The following is a 23656-nucleotide window of genomic DNA, read 5'->3' as shown; positions in this document are numbered from 1 at the left end:
GAGCGTCATCCGAACAACCGCTCATGCTCCTCCAGGACTTTAGGTTTATCCCCTATGCTATACCGAAAGTATTCTAGGCTTAGATACGAGGCTCTTGACCTCGCGCCCAGGAGCTTCACCCCGCGCTCAGACGGTCTACGTCCCGGAGTCATGATTTTGCGTCGATGGGCCCGCAAGCTTAGGTAAATAATTATGAACTTGTGTTGGAATAACAGAATTATATCTCTGGGAGTTAAAACACAATATAAAGTCTGCATATAATGTCCGAATTCATTTTGACTTCGGCGAGGTACAAACTGTAGACCACTTTCCCCCTATTTCCAGCCATCTTCCCATCCGACTGAAAGCGGGCATGTCATGCCCAGCCGTGGCGATTGGCTCTTACGACCTCCGCCGAATCGCAGGCGGAAATATATTGATCTGGTGGGATAAAGAGTCTTACTGTGTGTTCGTTGAAGGCTGTTTTTGGCCCTTGGGTCATAACCTTGTGGACGCCAGTCCTTGCGTCAATCGTAAGTAATGTACCTTATAGGTATACACAGGTAGATTCTAGACTCTGGGATGAGGAAAAGAGGCCCCCCACCCCGCAGTACGTACGGTGGGCCCCCGGCACCTCTGCCGCGGCCCTGGGGGCGTACCATGTATTGCGATAACGATAGCGATCGATAAGCGTCGCATGTTATGTCCTCATTCGCCCGAAGCATCACTCCCATCCTCGCATCTCACGCCTTGTCATTTCCTTGTTTCATCTTCCCAACGCGGCGTTGGTGTTGCCGTGCTGGATCCTTGGTTATGGCGTCTCAAGAGGTTGACAGGACGCTCCAGCGGCTTCCGGACGAGATTCTGCTCAGAATCTTCACGTGTAAGCAAGCAACGTTCATTCCGTCTCGTCTCAAGTCACTCGGCTGATGGAGCGACGTGCCCCTCACTAGATCTGGAGCCCCAAGACTTCCCCAGTCTGCAGCTCGGATGTCGTAAGCTTCGCGAAATCTCATTAGACAACAGTCATTGGAGATCAAGGACGTTTGAAGACTCGCCCTTTCTAGAGACTCTTGAGCGGCGCCGTCGCATGGCCAGGGTTCTTGACGGAGACGTACTCAATGAACCTTTACTCGATGTTGCTGTCTCTCTGAACCAGGAGATTGACGCCGCAGAACCAAAAGTACAAGCCGTCCATGGAACATCGGCTGCGCGAAAGGAACGGCGTTGCCGTGAAATCGCCAATTGGGACCCAACATTTCCCGGCGAATCCGTCTGCTGGTATGACGAATACATCCAGCGCAATGCACCTATGACCACCAGCTGGCTGCAACAACCTTGCATTCGAGACGGCAGCTTCGAGGATCTTCTGGATGTACGAGGCGTTGCGCTGTACAATCCTCCAGACGATCAGGGGAACATGCTGGCCGTATCACCTCTTGACGACGGCTCAATCTGTCTCTGGGACGTCAAAGGCTGGAGGGGCCGTAAAGGTGCCATAGTAGCCAAGAGCGCCCCCGGCATTCTTCATATCGACGGGCCAGGTGCTGTTGGCCGGTCACGCAAGATTGATGCCGGTGTCACAGAGTGCATCAGCGTAGACAGCCAAGGGAAAAGGGCTTTCGTTGCTGTGCAGGGCCATCTGAAGGAAGTTGACCTCGAACGTCTGGCTGTCGTGTCAGACCAGTCCTTCGAATGGTCCATTGCGGCGCTATCAAGCGCGCACGCAGATGCCCCCCTGACCGTGGGCACTTCCCTGGGCATCCATCTTTACGACTATAGAGCAAGACATCACCGGCCCCACGATGCGATAGACCAGATTTTCGATACGGATCCGCTACCACAGTACGCGCCCCTTTCTCAGCCTCACCCGCTCAGCATCCTGCATCTCCCAATATCAAGCGATGGCACTGTCCTTTCAGACGACATATACGTGGCCGGACGGTTCAGCAACATTCTGCATTATGACCGGAGAAAGCTTGCGCCCATTGTCGGGAGCATCCACTCGGGTGCCAGGCTTGCCAGTCTTGCCTCTCTCCCGCACTCGTTCTCGCCCCTGGACACCGAGGTTCGCCGCAACGGCGAGCTCTCGGTCGATCAGGTGCGCGAGTCGAAGGAAAAGCCAGGACGGACGCTCATTGCCGGAGGCGAATACAACACCAAGGGCTCCCTGGAACTTTACGCACTCTCGAACACGGACAGGGCTCAGAGCGGCAGGCAGCACAATTCGAATTTCAAGAATCGATACAACGCCTCACAGTCCAAGATTCTGTCGGTCATCACGCACGGTACGTGCATAGTGTTCTCCGACGGATCCGGCTATATCAAGTGGTTCGAGCGGGATGGCTTCACCGAGGTGCGGCGCATGAGGATCGGGCAAAGTGAGCCCATCAATCGGCCATCTCTGTTCTCGCAGATGCCGGGCATCGATGACCTGGCGAGGAAGATTCTGTCGACGCAGATGCCCGGCCAGTCGGAGCGAATCAACGACGGCGAGATTCTGTTCTGGACTGGTGAGAAGCTGGGCCTGGTCAGTCTCTCGAAGACGCCGAGGTTCAAACCCAGCGACTTTAGCGACCGAGAACCAAAAACGGAAGAGGAGATGCATCTTGAACAGCAGGAGGCGGAATATTCTGAGCGCATGAGGACAGCTCTGGAGCGGCAGGCGGATGACGTGCGACTCGTGAGAGACCTTGGTCTTGGAGCATAATGGCAGAGATGGACGATGAATGATGTGAAGAGGATGACACGGCCCACGCCTGGAACGTTGAGGCACCAACGATGAGCCTTGAAAAAACAGTGATACCCTATCGAGTAGCAAATGCTGTAATGAATGCAAAGAGGGATTGATGGTATCCAATCCCTTGGTCCCACGACCCTTGGGGCCAGTGTCGTGAAACTACTTGGGTTTGGCGATGCGGGTCTGGAGACGCAATGTTGGAGGGGGGAAAGCTCTGTTATTGTCCCGTTCATGGTGGTAGAGATTGACAGGCTCCGGGTCCGGGGCAAGTTGGTATTTGAGTCGCATGCATACGAAGCTGGATCCTGGGGCCACGTATTGGTGTCCGATTACGAGTGTTAGGCCTTTCTTTCAATATCCTGTTCGTTCAAACTAAGGTACCTGAGTCCCCTCATGTACCTAGATACATGCGGAATGCCAGGAACCGATGGCGGCGCTAGTACCAAGCGAATCCGATGGCCCGAGACTCGACTCGATTGAGGCTGAGCCATCGTCCCGGCTGATTCTCGGACGATTGCGTATGGGAACTCGTCAGGCACGCCGCCCGCCCAACCTAGCCGGCCGGGCCAAGGAAGGCCAGGTAGGTGCAGCTCCGCCGCCAACATCTCAGGAACCAGCCACAGCGCACTGCGTAATCCCCCCCCCAATGAATTCCAGCGTCATTGCCTAGGCAAGCAACTTCACAAAGATTGCGCATTTCTTTCTGATTCTGCATCCCAACTCACCGTCAAAGCTGCCGCCCAGCTACACCAACTGCGCATCGATACTACCTTCCCTCCTCCCCCCCGCCAGAACCGCCCATCATGGTGAGACACTCCGCGCCCAACCTCGGGTGCTCCAGGCTCCCGTCTGTGGCACACCGCCCGAGGGCAACTGAACTGACGATCGCACCTCCGACTTGTAGGGTTTCGCGAGACGACCGAAAGATAGGAAAGCCCAGGCGGGCGCATCGGGCCAGGGCGGCGCAGCGGCGAGACCCAAGAAGGCCACCTACGAAGTTACCAAGAAGAAGGAAATTGGCGTGTCCGACCTTACGTTGCTCAGTAAGGTGTCCAACGAGGCGATCAACGACAACTTGAAGAAGCGATTCGAGGGTCGCGAGATCTACACATACATTGGCCATGTGCTGGTGTCTGTCAACCCCTTTCGCGATCTCGGCATATACACCGAGGAGGTTCTCGACAGCTACAGGGGCAAGAACCGTCTCGAGGTGCCGCCGCACGTCTTTGCCATTGCCGAGTCGGCGTACTACAACATGAAGGCCTACCAGGAAAACCAGTGCGTCATCATCTCGGGCGAGTCGGGCGCAGGCAAGACCGAGGCGGCGAAGCGCATCATGCAGTACATTGCCAGTGTATCGGGAGGCGAGTCTGGAGACATCAAGCAGATCAAGGACATGGTGCTGGCCACGAACCCCTTGCTCGAGTCTTTTGGCAATGCCAAGACGTTGCGAAACAACAACTCCTCCCGCTTCGGCAAATACCTCCAGCTGCACTTCAACGCCCAAGGCGAGCCAGTGGGAGCCGACATCACGAATTACCTCCTCGAGAAGACGCGAGTCACTGGCCAGATTACCAACGAGCGCAACTTCCACATCTTCTACCAGTTCACCAAGGGTGCTTCGCAGACCTACCGACAGCAATTCGGCATCCAAACGCCCGAGACGTACGCTTACACGAGCCGATCGAAATGTTTCGACGTGGACGGAATCGACGATCTCGCCGAGTACCAGGACACACTGAACGCTATGAAGATTATTGGTCTCAACCAGGCGGAACAGGATGAGATTTTCCGTATGCTCGCGGCTGTACTGTGGACGGGTAACATCCAGTTCCAGGAGGACCAGGAGGGATATGCCGCCATCACGGATCAGTCCGTCGTGGACTTCCTGGCTTACCTGCTTGAGGTGACACCTGAGCAGCTTGTCAAGTCCATCACGATTCGAATCCTCACCCCCCGCAACGGCGAGGTCATTGAATCCCCGGCCAATCCCGCTCAGGCCATTGCCACGCGCGATGCCCTCGCGAAAGCCATCTACAACAACCTCTTCGACTGGATCGTCAACCGCGTCAACCAATCTCTCAAGGCCAAGCAGGCTTCCAAGAACGCCATCGGCATTCTTGATATCTACGGTTTCGAGATCTTCGAAAAGAACACTTTCGAGCAACTGTGCATTAACTACGTCAACGAGAAGCTGCAGCAAATCTTCATTCAATTGACGCTGAAGACGGAGCAAGAAGAATACGCGAGGGAGCAGATCCAGTGGACACCCATCAAGTATTTCGACAACAAGATTGTCTGCGACCTCATTGAATCTACAAGGCCACCTGGTGTCTTCTCCGCCATGAAGGACGCCACCAAGACGGCTCACGCTGACCCGGCCGCTTGCGACCGTACATTCATGCAGAGCGTCAACAGCATGTCTAACCCTCACCTGACTCCCAGGCAGGGCAGCTTCATCATCAAGCACTACGCAGGTGACGTGAGCTACACGGTTGATGGCATCACGGACAAGAACAAGGATCTGCTCCTCAAGGGTCTTCTCAACTTGTTCCAAACGAGCGGCAACCAGTTCGTACACGCGCTCTTCCCTAACCAGGTCGACCAGGACAACCGAAAGCAGCCCCCATCCGCCGGCGACCGTATCCGTAGCTCAGCCAACGCTCTGGTGGAAACACTGATGAAGTGTCAGCCATCTTACATCCGCACGATCAAGCCGAACGAGAACAAGTCGCCGACTGAATACAACGTCCCGAACGTCCTGCACCAGGTCAAGTACCTCGGTCTGCAAGAGAACGTCCGTATCCGTCGTGCGGGCTTCGCGTACCGGCAGTCATTCGAGAAGTTTGTCGACCGCTTCTTCCTCTTGTCACCTGCAACATCGTATGCTGGCGAGTACACCTGGACGGGGTCATATGAGGCCGCGGTCAAGCAGATCTTTAAGGACACGAGTATCCCGAAGGAAGAATGGCAGATGGGTGTTACCAAGGCGTTTATCAAATCGCCTGAGACCCTGTTCGCTCTCGAGCACATGCGTGATCGTTACTGGCACAACATGGCTACACGAATCCAGCGCATGTGGCGCGCTTACCTTGCTTATCGTGCCGAGTCTGCAACTCGCATTCAACGCTTCTGGCGCAAGAAGAGAACTGGCGCCGAGTACCTGCACCTTCGAGACCACGGCCACCAGGTCCTGGGAGGCCGCAAGGAGAGGCGCCGTATGAGTCTTTTGGGCTCAAGGCGTTTCCTCGGGGACTACATGGGCCTCAACGCCTCGACTGGCCCTGGTGCGCAGATCCGCAACGCTGTCGGTTTGGGAGGTAACGAGAAGGCCGTTTTCTCGTGCCGTGGTGAGATTCTCGAGGCCAAGTTTGGTCGCTCCAGCAAGCCTAGCCCCCGCACCATTGTCGTGACGAACAGCAAATTCTACATCATCGCACAGATGCTCGTCAACGGGCAGCCCCAGATCACGGTCGAGCGTGCGGTGCCGCTTGGTGCCATCAAGGGTGTCAGCGCTTCGAACGCCCAGGACGACTGGTTCTCGCTACTGATCGGATCCCCCCAAGAGGCTGATCCTCTTCTGAACTGCGTCCTCAAGACTGAGCTTTTTACTCAGATGCAGCGCGTCATGCCCGGAGGATTCAATCTTCAGATCGCTGAGGCAATCCAGTACGCCAAGAAGCCAGGCAAGATGCAGCAGGTCAAGGTGCTCAAGGACTCACCACAGTCTGTGGACTTCTACAAGAGCGGTGCTATTCACACCCGTGCTGGAGAGTCCCCCCAGTCGAGGTCGAGACCCACGCCAAAGGGCAAGCCGGTGCCGCCTAGGCCGATCACTCGTGGCAAGCTCATCCGACCTGGTGGTCCCAATGGCCGACCTGCCAGGAACCAGCCCACCACCGCACGCAAGCCTCAGCCTCGGCCAGTTCCGACTCCGGCCGCTGTTGTTGTCCCCGCCGCCGCCTCCACAGCCAGGCCCGTACCCTCTTTCGCGCAGCCGGCTGCTCAGCAAACGCAGGCGGCTGTTCATGCCCCACTGCCCTCCCATACCAGGAACACCTCGGCGACGTCTTCCCGGGGCCCTCCTCCGCCCCCGCCTGCTCCTCCCGCCAAAGCCAAGGTCATTGCTAAGGTGCTGTACGACTTTGACGGGCAGAAGGAGAATGAGCTGTCCATCAAGGCGGGCGATATCATTGAAATTGTGCAGAAGGAGAACAATGGTATGTTTACCGACGCGCGACGCTGAAAACAACGTACTGACTAGATTCCAGGATGGTGGCTCGGCAAGAGTGGCGGCCAGCAGGCCTGGGTGCCCGCCGCGTACGTCGAGGAGATGGCGCAAGAGCCGGCTCCGAGGGCACCTCCCCCGCCCCCTGCCAAGCGCCCGGCTGCGGGTCGCAAGCCCGCCGCCCTCTCCGCGCAGCAGCCTCGGGATTCGGTCATCAGCAACGGCGCCAGTGGGTCTGACAACAGCCGCAGCAACACGCCGACGCCGAGTCTTGGCAACAGCTTGGCCGACGCGCTGCTGGCGCGCAAGAACGCCATGCAGAAGAAGCAGGAGGATGACGATTGGTGATCGAGGCTGGTCCTTCCCACGGGCATGCAAAGTTGTGTTGATCTGATGGCTTGATGAACTTTGACGATGCTCAACAAGTCCTTTTTTTTTTTTTATGTTTCCTCTGACAGCCCGCACACGGGGGCATGCAGGCACGGCAAGCGACCTCTTTTGTTTCGCTTTCTCGTCGCGTAGGGGATCGCAGAGGTGACGCGCTCATGTGGCCAGAAGAGCAGACCGAAGGGGGTCCTGTTACTTTCGCCGCGGCAAGCCAGATCGGCTCGGGAAGCGGGGAGGGAAGCTGGGTCTGGCTGCGCATTTTGTAGAGATAGAGAGCTCTCGGCTGGGGGAGGATGGTCAGCGTCGCGTTTGGCGCTGGATCGGCGTGATGCTCGCTTTTTGTCTAGATTTTTACAGAAAAAGAAATTGTGGCTACTTTTTTTGTTCTCCATGTCCCCTATTTCCTCTCGCTACGTGAACTCGTATCTGCTCGATGTCATTACTCCTCGCCGTCCTTTTGGCGGATTTTTCTCCGCCGCAGAAGCTCTGCCAGGGGCACGTCGTCATCGGCTTCGCCGACGATGGTGTGGCGGAGGTCGACTTCAGTGTTCTCGGCGTCCTCGTCGACGCCGTAGTCGTATAGCCTCTCGCCGTCCGAGTTGGTCCAGGCCGCACCGCCCGCAGCGTCGTGCAGGCGCACGCCGTCCTCCGCATCCCCGTCCAGCATGTCGTAGTCCTCGCCCTCCTCGAGCTCCTCCATAATCTCGGCCCTGCTGCCCTCCCACCGCCGGAGGTCGGCCTCCTGGCGGCGGCGAAAGGCAGCCATGTCCTCGGCGGGGGTCGTGTACCGTGGCCCCTGGCCCTCCCTGTCGAGGGCGGCCCTGGCGGCGGGCCAGGCGCCGCGGCCGCGCATCTTGTTGGGGTCGGGCGGCGGCCACATGCCCTCGCGCGCGTTGAAGCCGTTCTCCTCGTACGTCCAGCCGGTGCCCTGGCCCTCGACGGGCGAGACGGAGGGGCCGGCGGCCCAGGGGGCGAGCCAGAGGAGGGGGTTGCGGGTGCCCATGGCGTGGGCGAGGTTGGCGAAGAGGCCGAGGTCGTAGGGGAACTCGACGCGCTGGTAGGGGGCGCGGCCGGCGTCCCACCAGGCGCGGCCGCCGCGGTTGGCGACGAGGTCGTCGTGGCGGTCGGCCTCCCAGGACTCGATGGTCGTCATGTTGAAGAGCCAGTGGTAGGTCGTCGTGGCGAGCATGATGCCCAGGGCGACCGAGGTGAGAAAGTCTACGCCCGCGAGGCAGGCGAGGTGGGTCAGGGCCGGCAGCGAGGGGCCCAGATAGGCCGGCAGCCGACGGTCGGACCAGAGGGCGGCGAAGCGGAGGAAGAGGAGGTAGGAGAGGTAGGCGAGGGCGAGGTTGGTGTAGACGAGGAAGCGGAGAAAGTGCGGCAGCGTCGTCAGCGAGACGCAGTTGGTCGTCCAGGGGCAGTGGTGGTCCATCTTGGGGATGCAGCGGCGGCACGTCCGGCAGTGGTGGGCGCGTGGGGGCTTGGGGGCCTCGCACTTGCGGCACCAGCGGGCGTAGCTGTTGAGGTTGAGGTTGTCATCGCGGGACGGGTTCGTCTCGGTGCCATTGTTATCGTCGGGCACCTCAAGGATCTTGGAGGTGAAGATGTAGCGACCAGGATCGACGGTGCATGCCTTGTAGTAGGTGAACCACAGACACAACAGAAGGCCATTGAAGGTGTAGAGCTGTGATGATGTGAGGGGCCCAGGGGCCAGATCGGCCGCTGTGAGGAACAGGTACTGAGAGGAGTACCCCAGGAAGAGGATGAGCAGGGTCACGCCAGGGACGGCCAGCTTCTGGATGATGGGGGCATCATTGAAGCCAGTCATGTCTCCATCAATCTCTGGCGGCTGTGCACTTCCACCTCGAACTGGGTAGACGATGGATTGCAGAGGAGAAGGCTGTGTGATCAGAGGGGTCGGAATGTGGTCAACGTGGATTGTGTCAGATGGAAGCTGCCTGTCCTGTTGCGTGCGCCGTGCACGGATCCTCCTGTACAGGGAGCAGGAGCTTGACGCGGGTCCTGGGACGGAGACGCGTTGAGTGGCTCCGTTCGGCTTACCTAAGACATTGATGACATGTCTGCCCCTGAAGAGCGTCGTCACGGCCGCCGTTGGTTGTCCCTTGGCTCAAGATCAAACACACGCCTCCCATCATCTCGTCCCTCCTTGTCCTGGCCTTCGTCTTGAAAAGGCTCCGCTGGCTTCAACAAGGCTCAAACATCTAATGGGTTGAGACGTCGCTGGGAATTCAAGCCAGTATCTGACACGACGCCATATCCCTGGCTACCTGGGTACCCACCACTACCAACCTGGGTATCTCGATTTCGAGCGACCAAGCCTCGTCTCAACGGTCTTCCCCAATGAGGTGCTAGGAGGCTGAGTCCTCCACCTCGCTGCAATGGCACAGAATGGGCGACTCCATCTCACTGCCCTCTGGTGAGCTCTGCGCGCCTTGACCAGCAGCTCCTCGTATGGAAAGTTAATGGGAGACAGCGCATTGACATCCTTCATTTGGATCTCCTACAACTTTGAGCATCACACGTTAAACCGTGAGTCTCACACACAACATACGCCCCCTGCATGTAGATAGACTGACGACCTGGAGCAGAACGCCCACGCTACGCGCTTGCCATTGTACTCCTTTTATCGGCCGGCCTCACATGGCTCGTCAGCTACTCATCAAAATGGCTTCCCGGCTCCGACGCCAGATTCGGTCAGCATCATCCCTTTCCAAGCGCTTGTTCCACTCGTGACTGAGAAGCCTCCAGATGAGAAAACCCCTGGTCAAACTTCGGCGCTCTCCAGTAGCGAGCACGCGCCCCTGAGCCTGCCCCGACGACCGCGTCGTTACTTCATCCCCATCATCGTGTTCTGCATCATCATTCGAATCGAGCTCTTCCACCAGACTGCCGCCAAGATCCAATGCTCCGTACCTGGCATTGAGGTAGAGTTTTCTGATCTCTTCCTTCCCAGTGACCAGAGCTGACATCGCCTCCAGGCTTTCTTCTGCACCCTCGTGGTCGTATACGATGTGTTTTTCGGTCGCAAGTCGCAGTCTGACGTACTGCCGTGGCCCACTGACCCTTGGGTCACAGTCGCCGACGAGCTCCAGCAGTGGTTCAAGACGACACGGCTGACCCTGGTCGCAAGCGTCGTCTTGTTCAATCTGGGCGCATACCTAGCTGCCGCTGACAAGGTTCACTCGACGTACTTTTGCTCGACACTCTTCGACAACCGATTCTGGATCGTTTCTATGCAGGTCGTCGGCCTTGTTCTTGATGGTGTTATTGCTGTCCTCCTTTGGCGAGTCCTCGTATTTACCAAATCCACGAGGGCTCGCCTTCGAACCCTCAGTGGGATTCAGTTGACCGTGGGGGCCTTCGACTGGACCATGCATATCCTCTTGACTCTCCGCCCCACCGTCCAGCCCACTGGTGTCAACGGTCTGGGCTGGCTGTACTTGTTCGACTTGATCAACGACAGCTTCACCTTTTGTCTTCTCGTTATTTCTCTGAGCCTGCTGGTCACCGAGTCCGGTCCCGTCAAGCCTTTTGGTATTCTTACGTTCACCTCCAGCCTTCTGACCTCTTACCAGGCGTTGTCTTCCGTGGGGGATGCGTACGGCGGCGCAAAGATCGCAACCCTTGGACCTTTCATCCTGACTGCGACCGGCTTCGGTCTCTTCATGTACACGGCCAACCTGCGCTCTGTCCTCTTTGTCAGGCGCGCGTTCCTACTTTTCGTCCTGACAGCTGCCATCATTGGATCGACCGTCTACGTCATTCTGACGAATCAGGTCCTCAACAAACATCCTCTCGACACGTTTATATACGACGCTCGCACCGAAGCAGACCGCTGGTTGACCCACGCATCCGTGAGCAGGAGTTTGAACGTGGCTGTTCAGGAATACCGGGCACGGCATGATGGCAGAGACCCCCCTCCGAACTTTGACAAGTGGTATGAGTTTGCGATAGCAAAGAGCTCAGTCATTGTGGACCATTTCCAGCAAATTGAGAATGACGTGGCCCCCTTCCGGTCCCTGAAGCCAAACAGCATCCGAAAGTCGACGTTGGACCTCGCCGCCAACGAGGCCGAGCTTGCTCTCGTCCAGGTCGCTAACAAGAAAGTGACGCACAACTACAAGGCCGAGGACGAGCACCGCCAGGCCTTAGATGACCTCGTCCAGATGATTGGAACTTTTTCCGAGTATTTGTCCGATATGGATCTGCCCATCAACTTGAGTGGCGAGCCGCGTGTGCTTACGCCTTGGTCGGATCTTGGGCAGCATCCGCGACAGGCGCTAGACGGAAAGTATCACATGAATACCAGGCGCTCGGAAGACGCGAAAGATTCGATACCGGCCGGACAGACCCCTGACGTGCCTGGTAGCAAGCCAGTACACCAGGCTTTCCTGTCACCGTCATTGTTCCGCGAGATGGAAGCCCAGATTTGTCCCGCTGGATCCAGTGGGAGAACTCTTCGGCACTGGAATGTGCGGGACCTCTGCGTCTCATGCGTGAGCGGTCACTCGGAGGACCACTTCCTGAAGAAGTGGGAAGCCTCTCTGGAACGCTGCTCTCAACCAGACCTGTCGAGGCTTCATGCCTTCCACATGACCAACAAGAAAATGGCGCCACACCAAACGTTGGTGCCTGTCTTTGGCAGCTTCAAGGCAGATGGGTTCAATGACATCTTGATACCCATGACGAGCAAGACGGACTCCGAGGCGGATTCGAACCGGGACTTCAAGACGCGTATCGACAAGCTCCACTGGCGGGGCGAACTCGGCGAACAAGTCATCAGTCACGACATGCTGCACGGCAATCACCGGCACAGGCTTCTCCACCAGGTCAACAATGCCACAAAGGGCGACGAGGTCACGATGTTGCTTCCGACGCCGAGCGACCCGAAGAGGTTCAGTCACGAAAGAGTGCATGCGCAAGAGGCCAATGCGGCACTTCCGTTCGATGTTGGCGTGTCGTCGTACCCGTCGTGCGAGGATGCCGGGTGCGCGGCGGCACGGCTCGAGTTTGGCGAGAAGGGCCAGGACGGCGACAGCGGAGAGCCGCTGAAGTATCGATACGTGCTGCTCCTCGACGACGACAGCTCGCCGCCGAAGCGACTCATGCAGACGCTGCGATCAGGGAGCGTGCCGGTGCTTTCGTCGATATTCCGGACGTGGTATACAGAGCGGCTACTGCCCTGGGTGCACTTTGTGCCGGTGGACATTCGGTTCCAGGCGCTACACAGCACGCTGGCCTACTTTACGGGTCTGGAGGGCCGTGTACCGGTCAATGGGCGAGAAATTAAGTTTGAAGGTCGAGTCAGTGACGCGAAATGGATCGCAACGGCAGGACGACAGTGGGCGGACAAGGCGCTGAGACGGGAAGACATGGAGGTGTACCTGTTTCGGTTGTTACTGGAGTGGGGGAGAGTGGTCGACGACGGACGCGATAGCCTTGGCTTCAAGATTGAGTCTTAATCCGCGCTTGGCTAAGGCGTCCAGATACAGGGAACAGCTGCAGTAATGATGGAGAAAGTGATGTTTGCCCATTGATTACGTGAGGTCGGATATAGGTCACGATGGGTTGAAATGGATAAAGAAGCTTGGGAGCTCGGGGAGCTGAGACGTCGCTAGGCAGCTCTGGGTGGGGGGGAGGAGGGAGGGCGGCCGTCGGTGCTCTGGGTTGGGTACGTACCGGGGCACCTATATGGTTGATGTTTCAGGTGCTGCGATGACACTGGATGTGCTTCACTAGGCTGAAGTCGGTAGCTGCTGCCCTCAAGCCCCTCGGGGGGGGACCGTTGCCCCTCCCTCACTTCACTCCCTCACCCCTGCCGCCCAAAGCCAAAGCTTGGGTACTTCCTCCCAGCGACGGTTGCCCCTCCTTGCTCCTCAGGAACAACCCCGCCATCCGCCTCACTCCACCTCACCACACCTCACCTCACCTCACATCGACCTTTTGGTGCTCCCACTCCCGCTTCCCATCTCCGTCCACCCTTCACTATCCACTACACCATCCATCCACTTCCGCTTCATCACCCAATCCTTGTCCTACCTTGTTCCAGGGTAGCCTTTCAGTCCTGATCGCTTCGCGACCCTCCCTCTTTACCCCCCCCCCCCGGTCTGGCCCGTGCCGGTCCTTGATACTGACTTCACGAACTCACCCGCCCACCCCTCCTCATTAGCACAGCTCTTTTAGCCTCTGCTTCTTGCTCCTTGCTTTTGCTTGCCCTCGTATTTCCCGCCACTGCAACAGCGTACCATCTTCTTCCTTTCCCGCCAGTCATCAGCAAGCCTGCAGCAATGGTTGACCGCCCCAACAAGCCCACGGCTCTGGCCACCACTCCCGGCCTTCCGCCCCAGGCCCAAGTCACCACGTCCGACGACAACTCGCGCGTTGATGCCGTCCTCCCCACCGGCGAATCCATCTCCGTTCTGCTCTACGGAGCCACTGTGCTGAGCTGGAAAGACGCTGCAGGCAATGACCGCCTGTGGCTGTCCGAGGCCGCCGCTCTCGACGGTTCCAAGCCCGTCCGCGGTGGTATCCCCCTTGTCTTTCCCGTCTTCGGCCAGGCCCCCGACCACGAGGCCACCAAGAACCTGCCACAGCACGGCTTTGCTCGCTCCTCGCGCTGGGAGTTCCTCGGCAAGTCATCCGAGGAGAGCGGCACCAACTACAGCGTCAAGCTAGACTTTGGCCTGTCCTCTTCGAGTCTTGACGAGAAGACCAAGGCTGCATGGGGATACAGCTTCGGTGCCATCTACAGCGTGACTCTGGACCGCGATGCCCTGTCCACATCGCTCGTCATCACCAACGAAGACGACAAACCATTCGAGCTCCAAGTCCTTCTGCACACCTACCTGCGCGTTCCCGTAAGCTCGCCCCCCCTACTGCTCCACATGACGCCCCACGACCGTCATCACTCACTAACAACTCTGCACAGGATGTCACTGCCGTCCGCCTCTCCAGCCTTGATGGCGCCTCATACCTCGACAAGACCGAATCCCTTGCCACGAAGACCCAGTCGGGCGACCTCGCCCTCACTGGCGAAACAGACCGCATCTACACTCCTCTTGGCGGGCCCAAGGTTCCTGTTGTGGTTTCCGATAATGCGTCGGGCCGCAAGCTCTACAGCTTGACCCGCGACAACCTGGACGATGTCGTTGTCTGGAACCCCTGGGAAGCCAAGGCCAAGTCCATGCCCGACTTTTCTCCCGATGATGGTTGGCGTAACATGGTCTGTGTGGAAGCCGGTGCCGTCAAGGGCTGGCAGAAGCTTGAAGCTGGTGACGCCTTTGAGGCTGCGCAGGTCATCGCGGTGGGAGACTTGTGAATCGCGGGAAAGCTGTAGGCCGAGGGAAGCTGGAGAAACCGAGGAAGTCAGAGCACGGTGACTATGATGACTGGAAGGTGGAGACTGCAAGCAGGTCGGTAGCAAGCGTGTCTCCTTTGTCATGCCTGGCGTCGAGGTGGGAGGATCCTAGAACTGCACAAACCCAAACGACGATGTTTCAACCCCCTTGCTGGCACACTTGTCATCACTCGGAGGATTTTTGTGAAGCATGGGATGTGATCATGACTTTCTTCCGTCTCGTCCTCGCTTCTCTCCATGTCCTGATGCCGAACAGGCCTGCTCACCATCTATACAAATTTGGTATCTAAGGTATACAATGCTGCCCTTGGAGTGATTCTTAGGTTTGGGCGGCGGACCATCCCCCCCAACCTGCCCTTGGTATGTATGCCCCCCTACCGTTTCGTCACCATGTACAATTATGAAGTGCTTTTCTCTCCTCTCGGGCGAACACGTGAAGGAGAACGAAAAGAGGAGAATGGAGAAGAAGAAGAAAAGAGTAACCTCTGCTGAACCCTCGCCCGAGCTCAGATGCCGCCGCCGCCGCCGTCGCCTGTACGCCGAAAAGCAAAATACGCAGTGTCTCCCATGTTTCCCTGTTCATGGTCTTTGCGTGTTGTTACTATTGTTGTTGGTATGTTTTTTTTTTGGATTTCGGTCCATCTCCTCGTGGTGCGATGAAGACTAGATTGGCCAAAAGAGAAAGAAGGTGCAGAGCCTATCATGCCCTTCCCCTCTTCTCGGCGGCAAAGAGTTCCCTCTTGATATCCATGAGGACGTCCTCCATCTTGTAGACCTCGTCTCGCGAGAGCGTGGCCGACTTGAGCTGCGCCAGGACGCCGGTCAGCGAGTCGAGCATGGTGGGCTTCTGACTCTCGTCCTTGTCCTGCTCCTCGTTCTCCTCGACGGTCGGTATAGCGACGGACTGTGAAGCGCGAGGCGTGACGTCGTGGCTGAGGTCCATCGAAGCCTCCCGCGACACCGACGTCGAGAGAGTAACGGCCTCCTCGACAGCGAGCGACTGGCTGCGGCTGGCGGCGATCTGTTCGGCCGCGAGCTGCGACTCGAGCTCCGTGTCCGTGTCCTTTTCGTCGCTGGAGATCCTGCGGCTGCGGCGCCGGGGCGTGACCGAGGCCTTGCGGGTGCGCGTCTCCTTGGCAGGCGTCGAGGGGTGTCCCGGCGAGGACGGGCCTTCCGCGTCGCCGGCGTGGCTGTCGGAGCAGAACGACGAGGCCGCCGAGCGATCCGTGAGGACCGACGTCTGACGGCTGCGGAGGCCCTCCTGGCTCGGCTTCGCCTTCTTGTTGGTCGATTCCTCCCTCGCGGCCGCGGACCTCTTGCGCTTCTTCTTCTTGCTGCAGGTTTCACTCGCCGAGGACGGCGCGGACATTTCCACGACGCTCTGCGAACGACCTGGCGAGCGGGACTTGGACTTTGATTTGCGGCGGGGCTTCTCCTGCGCCTCGTCTTCCTCGTCTTCACCATCCTCGGGCGCGACGACCGTGATGCAGTCCAAGACCTCCTTAACGTCCTCGTGCTTGGACGGGGACTCGGCCGGGTGACGGTTGATGGGCAGCTTGCAACGGCGCGAGTCCAGCTCAACGACGAGCCGCAGCATGCTGTTCTCGTCGCCGTCGCTCATGATGAAGGAGCCGTCCTTTTCCGCGTCAGCTTGGCGCTCGAGCGCCTTCTTCGCCGAGCGGGTCAGGGGTTGCTGGGGACTCGTCAACGCATCGACAAAGACGTCAGGCTCATCGGATTTGACATCATCGACGTCATCTCGGGCTCGGGGCGTCGACGGCTCGTCGTCATCATCCTCGGCCTCGTCGTCGTCAATGACCACCACTTCCTTCCTGTGTGTTGGTAGTCTTGCCTCTGAAGCGACACTGGATGGAACGACTTCCATCTGGAAGGAATCGTCAATGACCATTTCCGAGCCGTGCGTGTCGAGACTTGATGGGTTGTGGTTTTCGTCGCCAGTAATATCGAGAATAGGGATCTCGTTGGCTGCGGCGTGCTCCTTTCTGACGACTGGAGATCCGTTCACAGGAGACGAGCTCATCGGCCAATCTTGGTCGACCTCGCCGAGGCTGGAACGAGTCTTGAGATGCGGCAACAGGGGGAATGGGCGAGGCTCTGGTGGCGATGAAGGAGGGTCGGTCATGTCCTGGTCGTCGGCGATCATGGCTAGCGCCTGACCACGCCGAGGAGTGGGGGTGGAAATAACATATTCCTCCTCCTCTACGCGTCCCTCAGGCGTAACATCTCGTTGTCTTTGCTTACGTGATTCGGCTGCAGTCACCTTGGACGATGACTGCTGGGCCGCCGCCGCCTCGTGCTTCAGAGGACTGCTCCTGAGGCCGGGGAAGATAGCGACAGCATCCTTCTGCCTCTCCCGGACCTCCTGCTGTCGTTCCGTCAAAATCTGGGATTCCTGGGCCCCAGCGAGTGGCGAGGATTCGACGGGCGTGAAGTGAAGCTGCGAGTCGTCGTGCCTCAGTCGGGACTTCGGCGTGCTTCGGGCACTGCTTCGTGTCCTTTTCGGGGTACTGCTTGATGGCTGTTTTGCCGCCAAGTTCAACCTAGCTGGACTCGAAGACGCTAGCTGGCGAGACTTTGATGATGAAGTCAGAACGCCCCGGCGAGACGATCGCGAAGACGACGGCATCGCTGCCGGCACGTCGACTTGGGAGTCGACAAAAGATCGGTTGTGGGATTCGGAGGGTATGCTGGGAATCTGGAGGCCGGGAAGAACCAGGTCGAGAACTGACTGGGAGGAGAGGAGCACAGCCTTCAGCCTTTCCGGGTATTGTACATCACCAGCAGCCTCAAAAACGCGGTTCCACGCTTCAGCGGCAGTGTTCACGATTTGGCGGTGTTTGCTCTCGAAGCCAGCGCAGAGCAGCATCTCAAAAGATTCAAGTTGAGGTTGTTCCCCGGAGAGTATCGTGCTGCAGACCGTAGTCCAAAGTTTTTTGACCTAGTTCTTTGTCAGTTCTTCTTCTGTGTCTCATCAGCCACGTCCACTTACAGCTTCGGTTTGAGCCCCATCACGACGACTGCTCAAAATACCTTGCTGGTCCTGAATCCAGACCGAGATGCCGCTCTCCAGGTTGGTGATTGTGCGGAGGACAAGGACTGGGTTGCAACGGAGCAAAAAGTCGGAAATTTCCTCAAAGAAAGGCGTGGCGACCTCAGCGAGACCTTCCAAGCTGCCGAGGGCATAAAAGTGCAGCAAAAGATGGTCAACGAGCTGATAAAGATGGTCGAAAGGGTCGAACGATGGGCCTCTTGACCCGGTAACAGCTGTCCCCCATACGCGGCGCCGTGCTGCCTCCAGAGCATGTCGATCTTGAGGATGGTTTGCTGAAGAAAGTAGCTCGGTTGCAACACGGAAGGCATTGGGTGGCAAAGCCATAGACGAATCAGCGGGAAGAGTTTCCCTGATCATCTTGGCTAATGGCTCGATCACACCAATGGCCTTGCCAGGCTCGCCAACCTCTTCAACCGCACGGTTAGCTAGGGCTGTATACAACTCATTCCAGTAATTGAGTGGCAGATTAGGTGTCTCTTTCCACCCCCTTTCAAGCATTTTGGCAATGGATCGGTACTCGTGTCCAAGAATGATATCGCCGCTCGAGCTGGTGGTCTGAATGCTGCTTTGTGATATACTCATTGCGGCGATCATGCTTTCCGAAGCGAGCACCCAAGGTCCATAAGGGTAGAAAGATGTGGTGGGAGACCAGATGGGGACAGCCTGCAGCATCTCTGTGGCGAGCTCAGACCGAGTCTTGGCCGACTTGGTGGTCGAAAAGAAGGGCGAGAAAACAGCGCGCAGAAATTCGAGGTAGGTTTCGTCGTCAGGGATGCCTGGTGGCAGTCTTGAGAACAGTCCGAAAAGATGCTGTAGTGGCGAACGCACATCACCGAGGTTCTTCCCAGGCCGATGAGATGGGGTGGCAACGGGAATAAAGCTGCTCAGTCGTCCCAGGGAGATCATCTTTTCGGTAAAGGGTAGTAGGCCAAGGGATTCGACTGCCGTCAGGACCATTTCCTGCACAGCACGAATGAATTGCCGCGCTGTCTCAGTCGTGTCTCCTTCTGTTGAAATGCCAGTCTGCCAGTGCTTCAGAAGCAGGCCGAACATCTCAGAGACGAATGTAGCGGTGTCGGTCGAAACCTTGATCTCTTTGGATGCCGCAAAGGCGACTGAGCCCACCAATGCTCGCCAGAGCTTGTGGATCGAGCTTGTTCGATCTGCTAGTTGACAAAAGTGCTTGTCCATTATCGGGCTGATGACCTTGAAGACTCGTGGGGCGTTGCGTCGGACCCATTTGGAATCAATCACGGGCAGCTCTTCGGGCTTCGCTGTCGGGCTGTCCTTGATACGGTCATCCCGCCAGATACGCAAGGTGGAGGAGTCTAGCAAGCCAATCAAGATCGCTGTCGCACGTTGAAGATGGAGGTCCAGCGTGTCAGGGATATTTGCCGATGGAACAAGGGCATCTGTGAGAGGTTGGACGCTCACGTCCCAGTAGGCGTCAAGGTGGGCTGGGTTTGTATTGGGTTTGAAAGCGTAGTAGTAGAGGTTACACAAACCACCCATGACAAGCTCACGCTTCACCGGCGAGACAGTTGATTTGCTCAGCTGGCTGGCGAGCGGCATGAAGAGAGTCGGTAGGACCTTGTGGAAAGTCGGTTCGTCGAGGTGCGCCGTGTAGACATAGCGATTCCAGGCGTAATTGGCCTCGCGATTCGACTCGGCGACGTTGAAGCATTTCTGGATAATCATTAGGGAGGGGTTGAAGTAACGCCACTTGTTGAGGGGGTATTGAAGAAGAAGGATAATGACACTCCATATCTTGGGGACGGCGGCCTTGTCCTGGCTATCACCCTTGATCATTTCTTGAAGCTGTGCGTGGTACCACTCGATGTAGGTCATCTCCTCGATAGACATTTCAAGGAGGTCCATGAACTTGCGCTGAAGAAGCTTTTCTCTCCCAAACACAAAGGATGCTTCGAACCCGAGTTTGATAGCTGAGTTTCTGACGTCTTTAACGCTGCTCAACATGTCTGTCAAGACATCGTTGAGCCACTCGGTATGCACGGTCATGTACGCTTTGGTCTGTATCATGAGGCGAGCGTAGATCCTGAGGCGGGAAACAACGACCATCTTGCCCCTTGAAGGGCCATCCATGGCGTGTAGCGCGCTCACCAGCCTCTTGATGCGGTCGGACGTCATGACCCTCAGGGGGAAATCCTGCTTTGCCATAACGTGCATCAGGCGCCGTGCCAGATCCTTGGGTAGCGCGGGGTCTTCGAATGATCGAATGCAATGGTCAACAATGAAAATGCCAAAGTCGCTGGGTATCGTTGAAGCAATCGCTGGGAAGAAGAGAAAAGTGTCGAGAAGAGTGAGGGCCTTGCTGACAAGAGGCGAATCAGAAGTGCCAGCAGGCGTTTTGGCGACAATGTCACGCTGAATAAACTGTACAAAGAGACCCATCTTGCTTTGCAGGGCCACTCTGTCGGGCAAGTTGTTGGAAGCTTGCAGAGCGCGAACGAGCATCATGTAGGCATCGGTCTTGGCGTCTCGGTCGGTTCCGGCAAGCTGCCTCACGGTTGATTCCAACATGTCGGACATATTCGCAGGACCCAGGAGATCGCTATCGTCTGCCATCAAGGACAGTTCGTGGGGGCTAGGAGAAGCTGTTATCTTAAGGATGCCCTTGGCCGGCCTCGGTTGGCTGGCCGACGGCGGCGAGGATCTTCGGCCTTTCTTATCGTGTGTGTTTCGAGGCGCCTCCAAAAGTGCAGTGAAGCCAACCCGCTTCCTTGATCGACTTGTGTTTGGATTGGTGTTGTTGGTAGAGGGATCGGGTGTGCTGAGGCCTGGCGGCGTGTTGAGCTTCGACCTAGAGTCTGCAGACGCCGCACGCACGGAGAGCGGCTTGGCGGCGTTCGTGTCAGCACCGAGGCGTGCTTCCCGCGGTGGTGTTGGTGGACGAGGCTCGTCTAACTGCAGCAGCCTGGTAGAAGCTTCGACAGACCCCATGGTTGCGAAAGAATGCGGGAAGAGGGGGGGGGGCGGGCTGTCAATCTGTCTAGCAGGCTAGAGAGTGTGGTGAGGATGCCGTCAGGAGCATGTGTGTCGAAGGGAGGGTGTGGAGGAGAGACTCCGCCAGCAGAGAGGATCCGAGAAATCCAAGTATGCTGTTCGAAAATCAAAGGGAACCTCAGAGGACCAATGTAGGGAGGCTTCGAGGTCCAACCGAGTGTGACGATGCTTGGAGGTGCGGAGGTCGACTCAGGATGGAAAACCTGGGTGCCTGGGTAACGGGAAAGCTGGATGGGGCATGGGCAATTTGGCAAGGGTGCATTAAGACACGGGCGCGCTCACGTTCACGACGCGCGCGAGGGTCGCGCGAAACTAAGAAGCACTTTAACGAATTGTGGGGTCCGTGTCTCCCTACTGTCATGCTCCATGTGCCTCGTGAATCCCTGTCTGCTTCTGTCTTGGCCGCCCCGTGGCGAGTGCTGCGGGGTGCTGTGCCACGATCTCCCCCCGCCGCCCAGTCATTCACAAGCCACGCATCTCCTTCCATCGGCTGCCGAGACGTCCTCATTGGAGAAGTCCATCACCCTACACAAAAGGTACCTTGCTATGGGGTGGCCGAGCTCATCCAAATACCAGAAGCTCACGGACGAGATGGCCTCTCAACTAGCAGTGCCTGGCCCGGGTACGTCCTTGTCCTGTGCTGACGCTCACCTGGGCGCAGTCCGCCTTGACAATGACTGACTGGGATTCGTCAGCCAAGCTTGAAGCCGTCAAGAAGCTCATGAGCAAACTTGATGCGAACCTCGAGACACAGACCCTGGCAGTCAATGGTTAGTGAAAATTTCAGCTTCTGAGACTCTGAGAGCTATCCCTGACGACGGTAGAGCTCGTGGCTTACCTAGAACAACTCAAGCTGCTTGGCCGAGATCCGAGGAGTGCTGACCCCATCTTTGCGCCGAATGTGGGCAGAATACTCCAGTATCGCTGTATTTGAGTGTCGAGCTGACTCGTGAGAACGCAGGGCATCAAAACCTTGGCCAGATATGCCTTTGAGAGCCCGCAGAGAGCGACTGCCCGCGGTGCGCTGAAAGTACTGGCCAATTCGATGCTGCTCGTGCCCAACACCAGGCGCGAGTTTCTGACCCTTGGCCACGAAGGTACGGCTTGTAAGCAGCTCAAGGAAGAGGGGCCAAAGAGCTGGGAAGACGCTTTCCTGCTGTCAAGGGTCCTGCTCCTGTCGACCTACGCGCCAAACATTGATCTACCTACTTTGATCAACGATCATGACCTTGCAGGTGCCGTCATCTCCAACCTCGCCCGTCATGCGGAGCATATGCGGGAGAACCCTAGCGGCCCCGTCATTCCAATGGAGGACATGGCTGTCAACGAAACTCTTCGCCTGCTCTTCAATGTCACTCACTTCGCCCCTTTGCGGAAGCCTCTTTTCACGCCTGCTATCCCACTGATCGTTGCGCTGCTCTGGAAGCAGGACATTAACCCCAGTAGGCCGCTCGACCCGCCTTTCAGCTCCCTCATCAACGCACTGCTCAATCTGGATTTTGAAGACCCAGAGGTGCAGTCATCATTATGCCCCCAGTCGCCCGAGGCCTCGGATCAGCCGAGCCGCGTCGCTGCCAGATTGGTCACCCTGCTCGACCTTTCTCTGAAGCCAGGCATCTACGCCGAAGGAGAGCTCGACCAGCTTCTGTCGCCTCTGGTCGGTGTTCTGGCCTATGTCGAAGCTGCCGCGACTGAGGAGGTCAAGCAATATCTCCGCGCCACCCTACTGCCGACAGAGAAAGATCGTGAAGAAGTTCTGGGCAAAGGCACGTCGCTGGGCTCTAGGGTTCTAAAATTGTCCAACAATCCCATGACACCAAAGCTCGGAGATGTTGCCTCGCATCTCTTGTACAGTTTGTCGGATAAGGATGCGTCCAAGTTCGTGGCGAACGTGGGCTTTGGCTACGCCTCAGGCTTCCTGGCCAAGAACAACATCCCTACGCCCGGGAACATGGCCGAGACCTCTGACGAGCTAGCTGCCAGGCCGTTCAATCCGGTGACAGGCCAATTCCTTGACTCGGAGAGAGTTGTGGAACTACCCGAGATGACAGAGGACGAGAAGCTTAGAGAGGCAGAGAGGCTTTATGATCTTTTTGAACGGTAGGTTTGTAAACATGCCAGCGAAGCGTCACGCGCTAATTCTCTGGTACAGGCTTAAGCGTACCGGAATTATTGATGTCCAGAACCCCGTTGAAGAGGCGATACGATCTGGTCGGTTCCAGGAGATGGACGAGAACCGTGTGACAGAGGTGGACTCTGACTGAGCAATCATTGTTCGGACAAGAATGTGTTCGCCACGTAAGTGGTTTTGTTGCAGAAATCGCACAAGTATACAATCGGCCGTCGTCATATTTTAGACAGCTGCTGTGGTAATGGACGAATTGACCAGACTATGTGCTCCGTTGACTTCAGTGCGGCATCCCTCATTGACTACCTAGTTGTACCTTTTCATCGCAAATATTGTGTGCAGTGCCAGAAGCTGGATCCTATGCCCCGCACTCAGACAGCCAGCATCAGCACACCTAAGATAGAAACATAGGGGAGGGGCCCTGAAAGATGGCGGCAAGTTTCACGATGTTTTCATGTAGCTTTGTGGGCTCGGAGCACGGGCTCGCCATGCACAGCAAGCGTTCTTGAACCTGAAAGTTCAAATTGTCTGCCTTGTCAGTTCTCACTGTTCTATGGCTGTTACGCATCGCCCGTCGTGTACTTTCGCTTTTTATTTGTCCCTTGCGTCTCTGTTGTATAGTTCTTGGCTGGGTCTTTGTGGCCGGGACTGCCCCGTATGTGCCTTACCTACCTAAGGTAGGGTAGGTCTTGCCTTGAGCTGTCAGTTTCACTACGAGC

At 57.3% G+C, this 23656-nt stretch overlaps 7 protein-coding genes across 7 annotated transcripts; 5 read left to right on the top strand and 2 right to left on the bottom strand.

The window, feature by feature from the left end:
* Positions 1 to 23: 23 nt before the first annotated feature.
* Positions 24 to 2689, top strand: D7B24_000919 (uncharacterized protein; the record flags this gene model as incomplete). Its single annotated transcript, XM_028635167.1, has 3 exons — positions 24 to 68; positions 499 to 512; positions 898 to 2689. 3 exons carry the CDS (start codon positions 24 to 26, stop codon positions 2687 to 2689), a joined length of 1851 nt encoding a protein of 616 aa, XP_028492277.1.
* Positions 2690 to 3522: 833 nt separating this feature from the next.
* Positions 3523 to 7295, top strand: MYO1 (class II myosin; the record flags this gene model as incomplete). The annotated part of the gene is made up of 3 exons (XM_028635166.1): positions 3523 to 3570; positions 3624 to 6939; positions 6991 to 7295. 3 exons carry the CDS (start codon positions 3523 to 3525, stop codon positions 7293 to 7295), a joined length of 3669 nt encoding a protein of 1222 aa, XP_028492276.1.
* Positions 7296 to 7773: 478 nt separating this feature from the next.
* PFA4 (Palmitoyltransferase) lies at positions 7774 to 9162 on the bottom strand (the record flags this gene model as incomplete). Its single annotated transcript, XM_028635165.1, has 1 exon — positions 7774 to 9162. The coding sequence occupies one exon, from the start codon at positions 9160 to 9162 to the stop codon at positions 7774 to 7776; it is 1389 nt and encodes a 462-aa protein (XP_028492275.1).
* A 571-nt stretch (positions 9163 to 9733) lies between these two features.
* On the top strand, positions 9734 to 12817 carry D7B24_000916 (uncharacterized protein; the record flags this gene model as incomplete). Its single annotated transcript, XM_028635164.1, has 5 exons — positions 9734 to 9771; positions 9829 to 9884; positions 9944 to 10048; positions 10104 to 10279; positions 10334 to 12817. 5 exons carry the CDS (start codon positions 9734 to 9736, stop codon positions 12815 to 12817), a joined length of 2859 nt encoding a protein of 952 aa, XP_028492274.1.
* Positions 12818 to 13642: 825 nt separating this feature from the next.
* On the top strand, positions 13643 to 14673 carry D7B24_000915 (uncharacterized protein; the record flags this gene model as incomplete). Its single annotated transcript, XM_028635163.1, has 2 exons — positions 13643 to 14212; positions 14284 to 14673. The coding sequence occupies 2 exons, from the start codon at positions 13643 to 13645 to the stop codon at positions 14671 to 14673; spliced, it is 960 nt and encodes a 319-aa protein (XP_028492273.1).
* Positions 14674 to 15412: 739 nt separating this feature from the next.
* D7B24_000914 (uncharacterized protein) lies at positions 15413 to 20746 on the bottom strand (the record flags this gene model as incomplete). Its single annotated transcript, XM_028635162.1, has 2 exons — positions 15413 to 17671; positions 17723 to 20746. 2 exons carry the CDS (start codon positions 20744 to 20746, stop codon positions 15413 to 15415), a joined length of 5283 nt encoding a protein of 1760 aa, XP_028492272.1.
* A 429-nt stretch (positions 20747 to 21175) lies between these two features.
* Positions 21176 to 23073, top strand: D7B24_000913 (uncharacterized protein; the record flags this gene model as incomplete). The annotated part of the gene is made up of 5 exons (XM_028635161.1): positions 21176 to 21431; positions 21505 to 21579; positions 21634 to 21710; positions 21771 to 22909; positions 22962 to 23073. 5 exons carry the CDS (start codon positions 21176 to 21178, stop codon positions 23071 to 23073), a joined length of 1659 nt encoding a protein of 552 aa, XP_028492271.1.
* Positions 23074 to 23656: the final 583 nt, after the last annotated feature.

The sequence above is a fragment of the Verticillium nonalfalfae genome (assembly GCF_003724135.2).
Source record: "Verticillium nonalfalfae strain VnAa140/NRRL 66861 chromosome Unknown scaffold_115, whole genome shotgun sequence".
Taxonomy (NCBI): Eukaryota; Fungi; Ascomycota; class Sordariomycetes; order Glomerellales; family Plectosphaerellaceae; genus Verticillium; species Verticillium nonalfalfae.
Note: the sequence above shows the minus strand (reverse complement) of the source record. Positions and strands in the feature narration are given on the sequence as shown.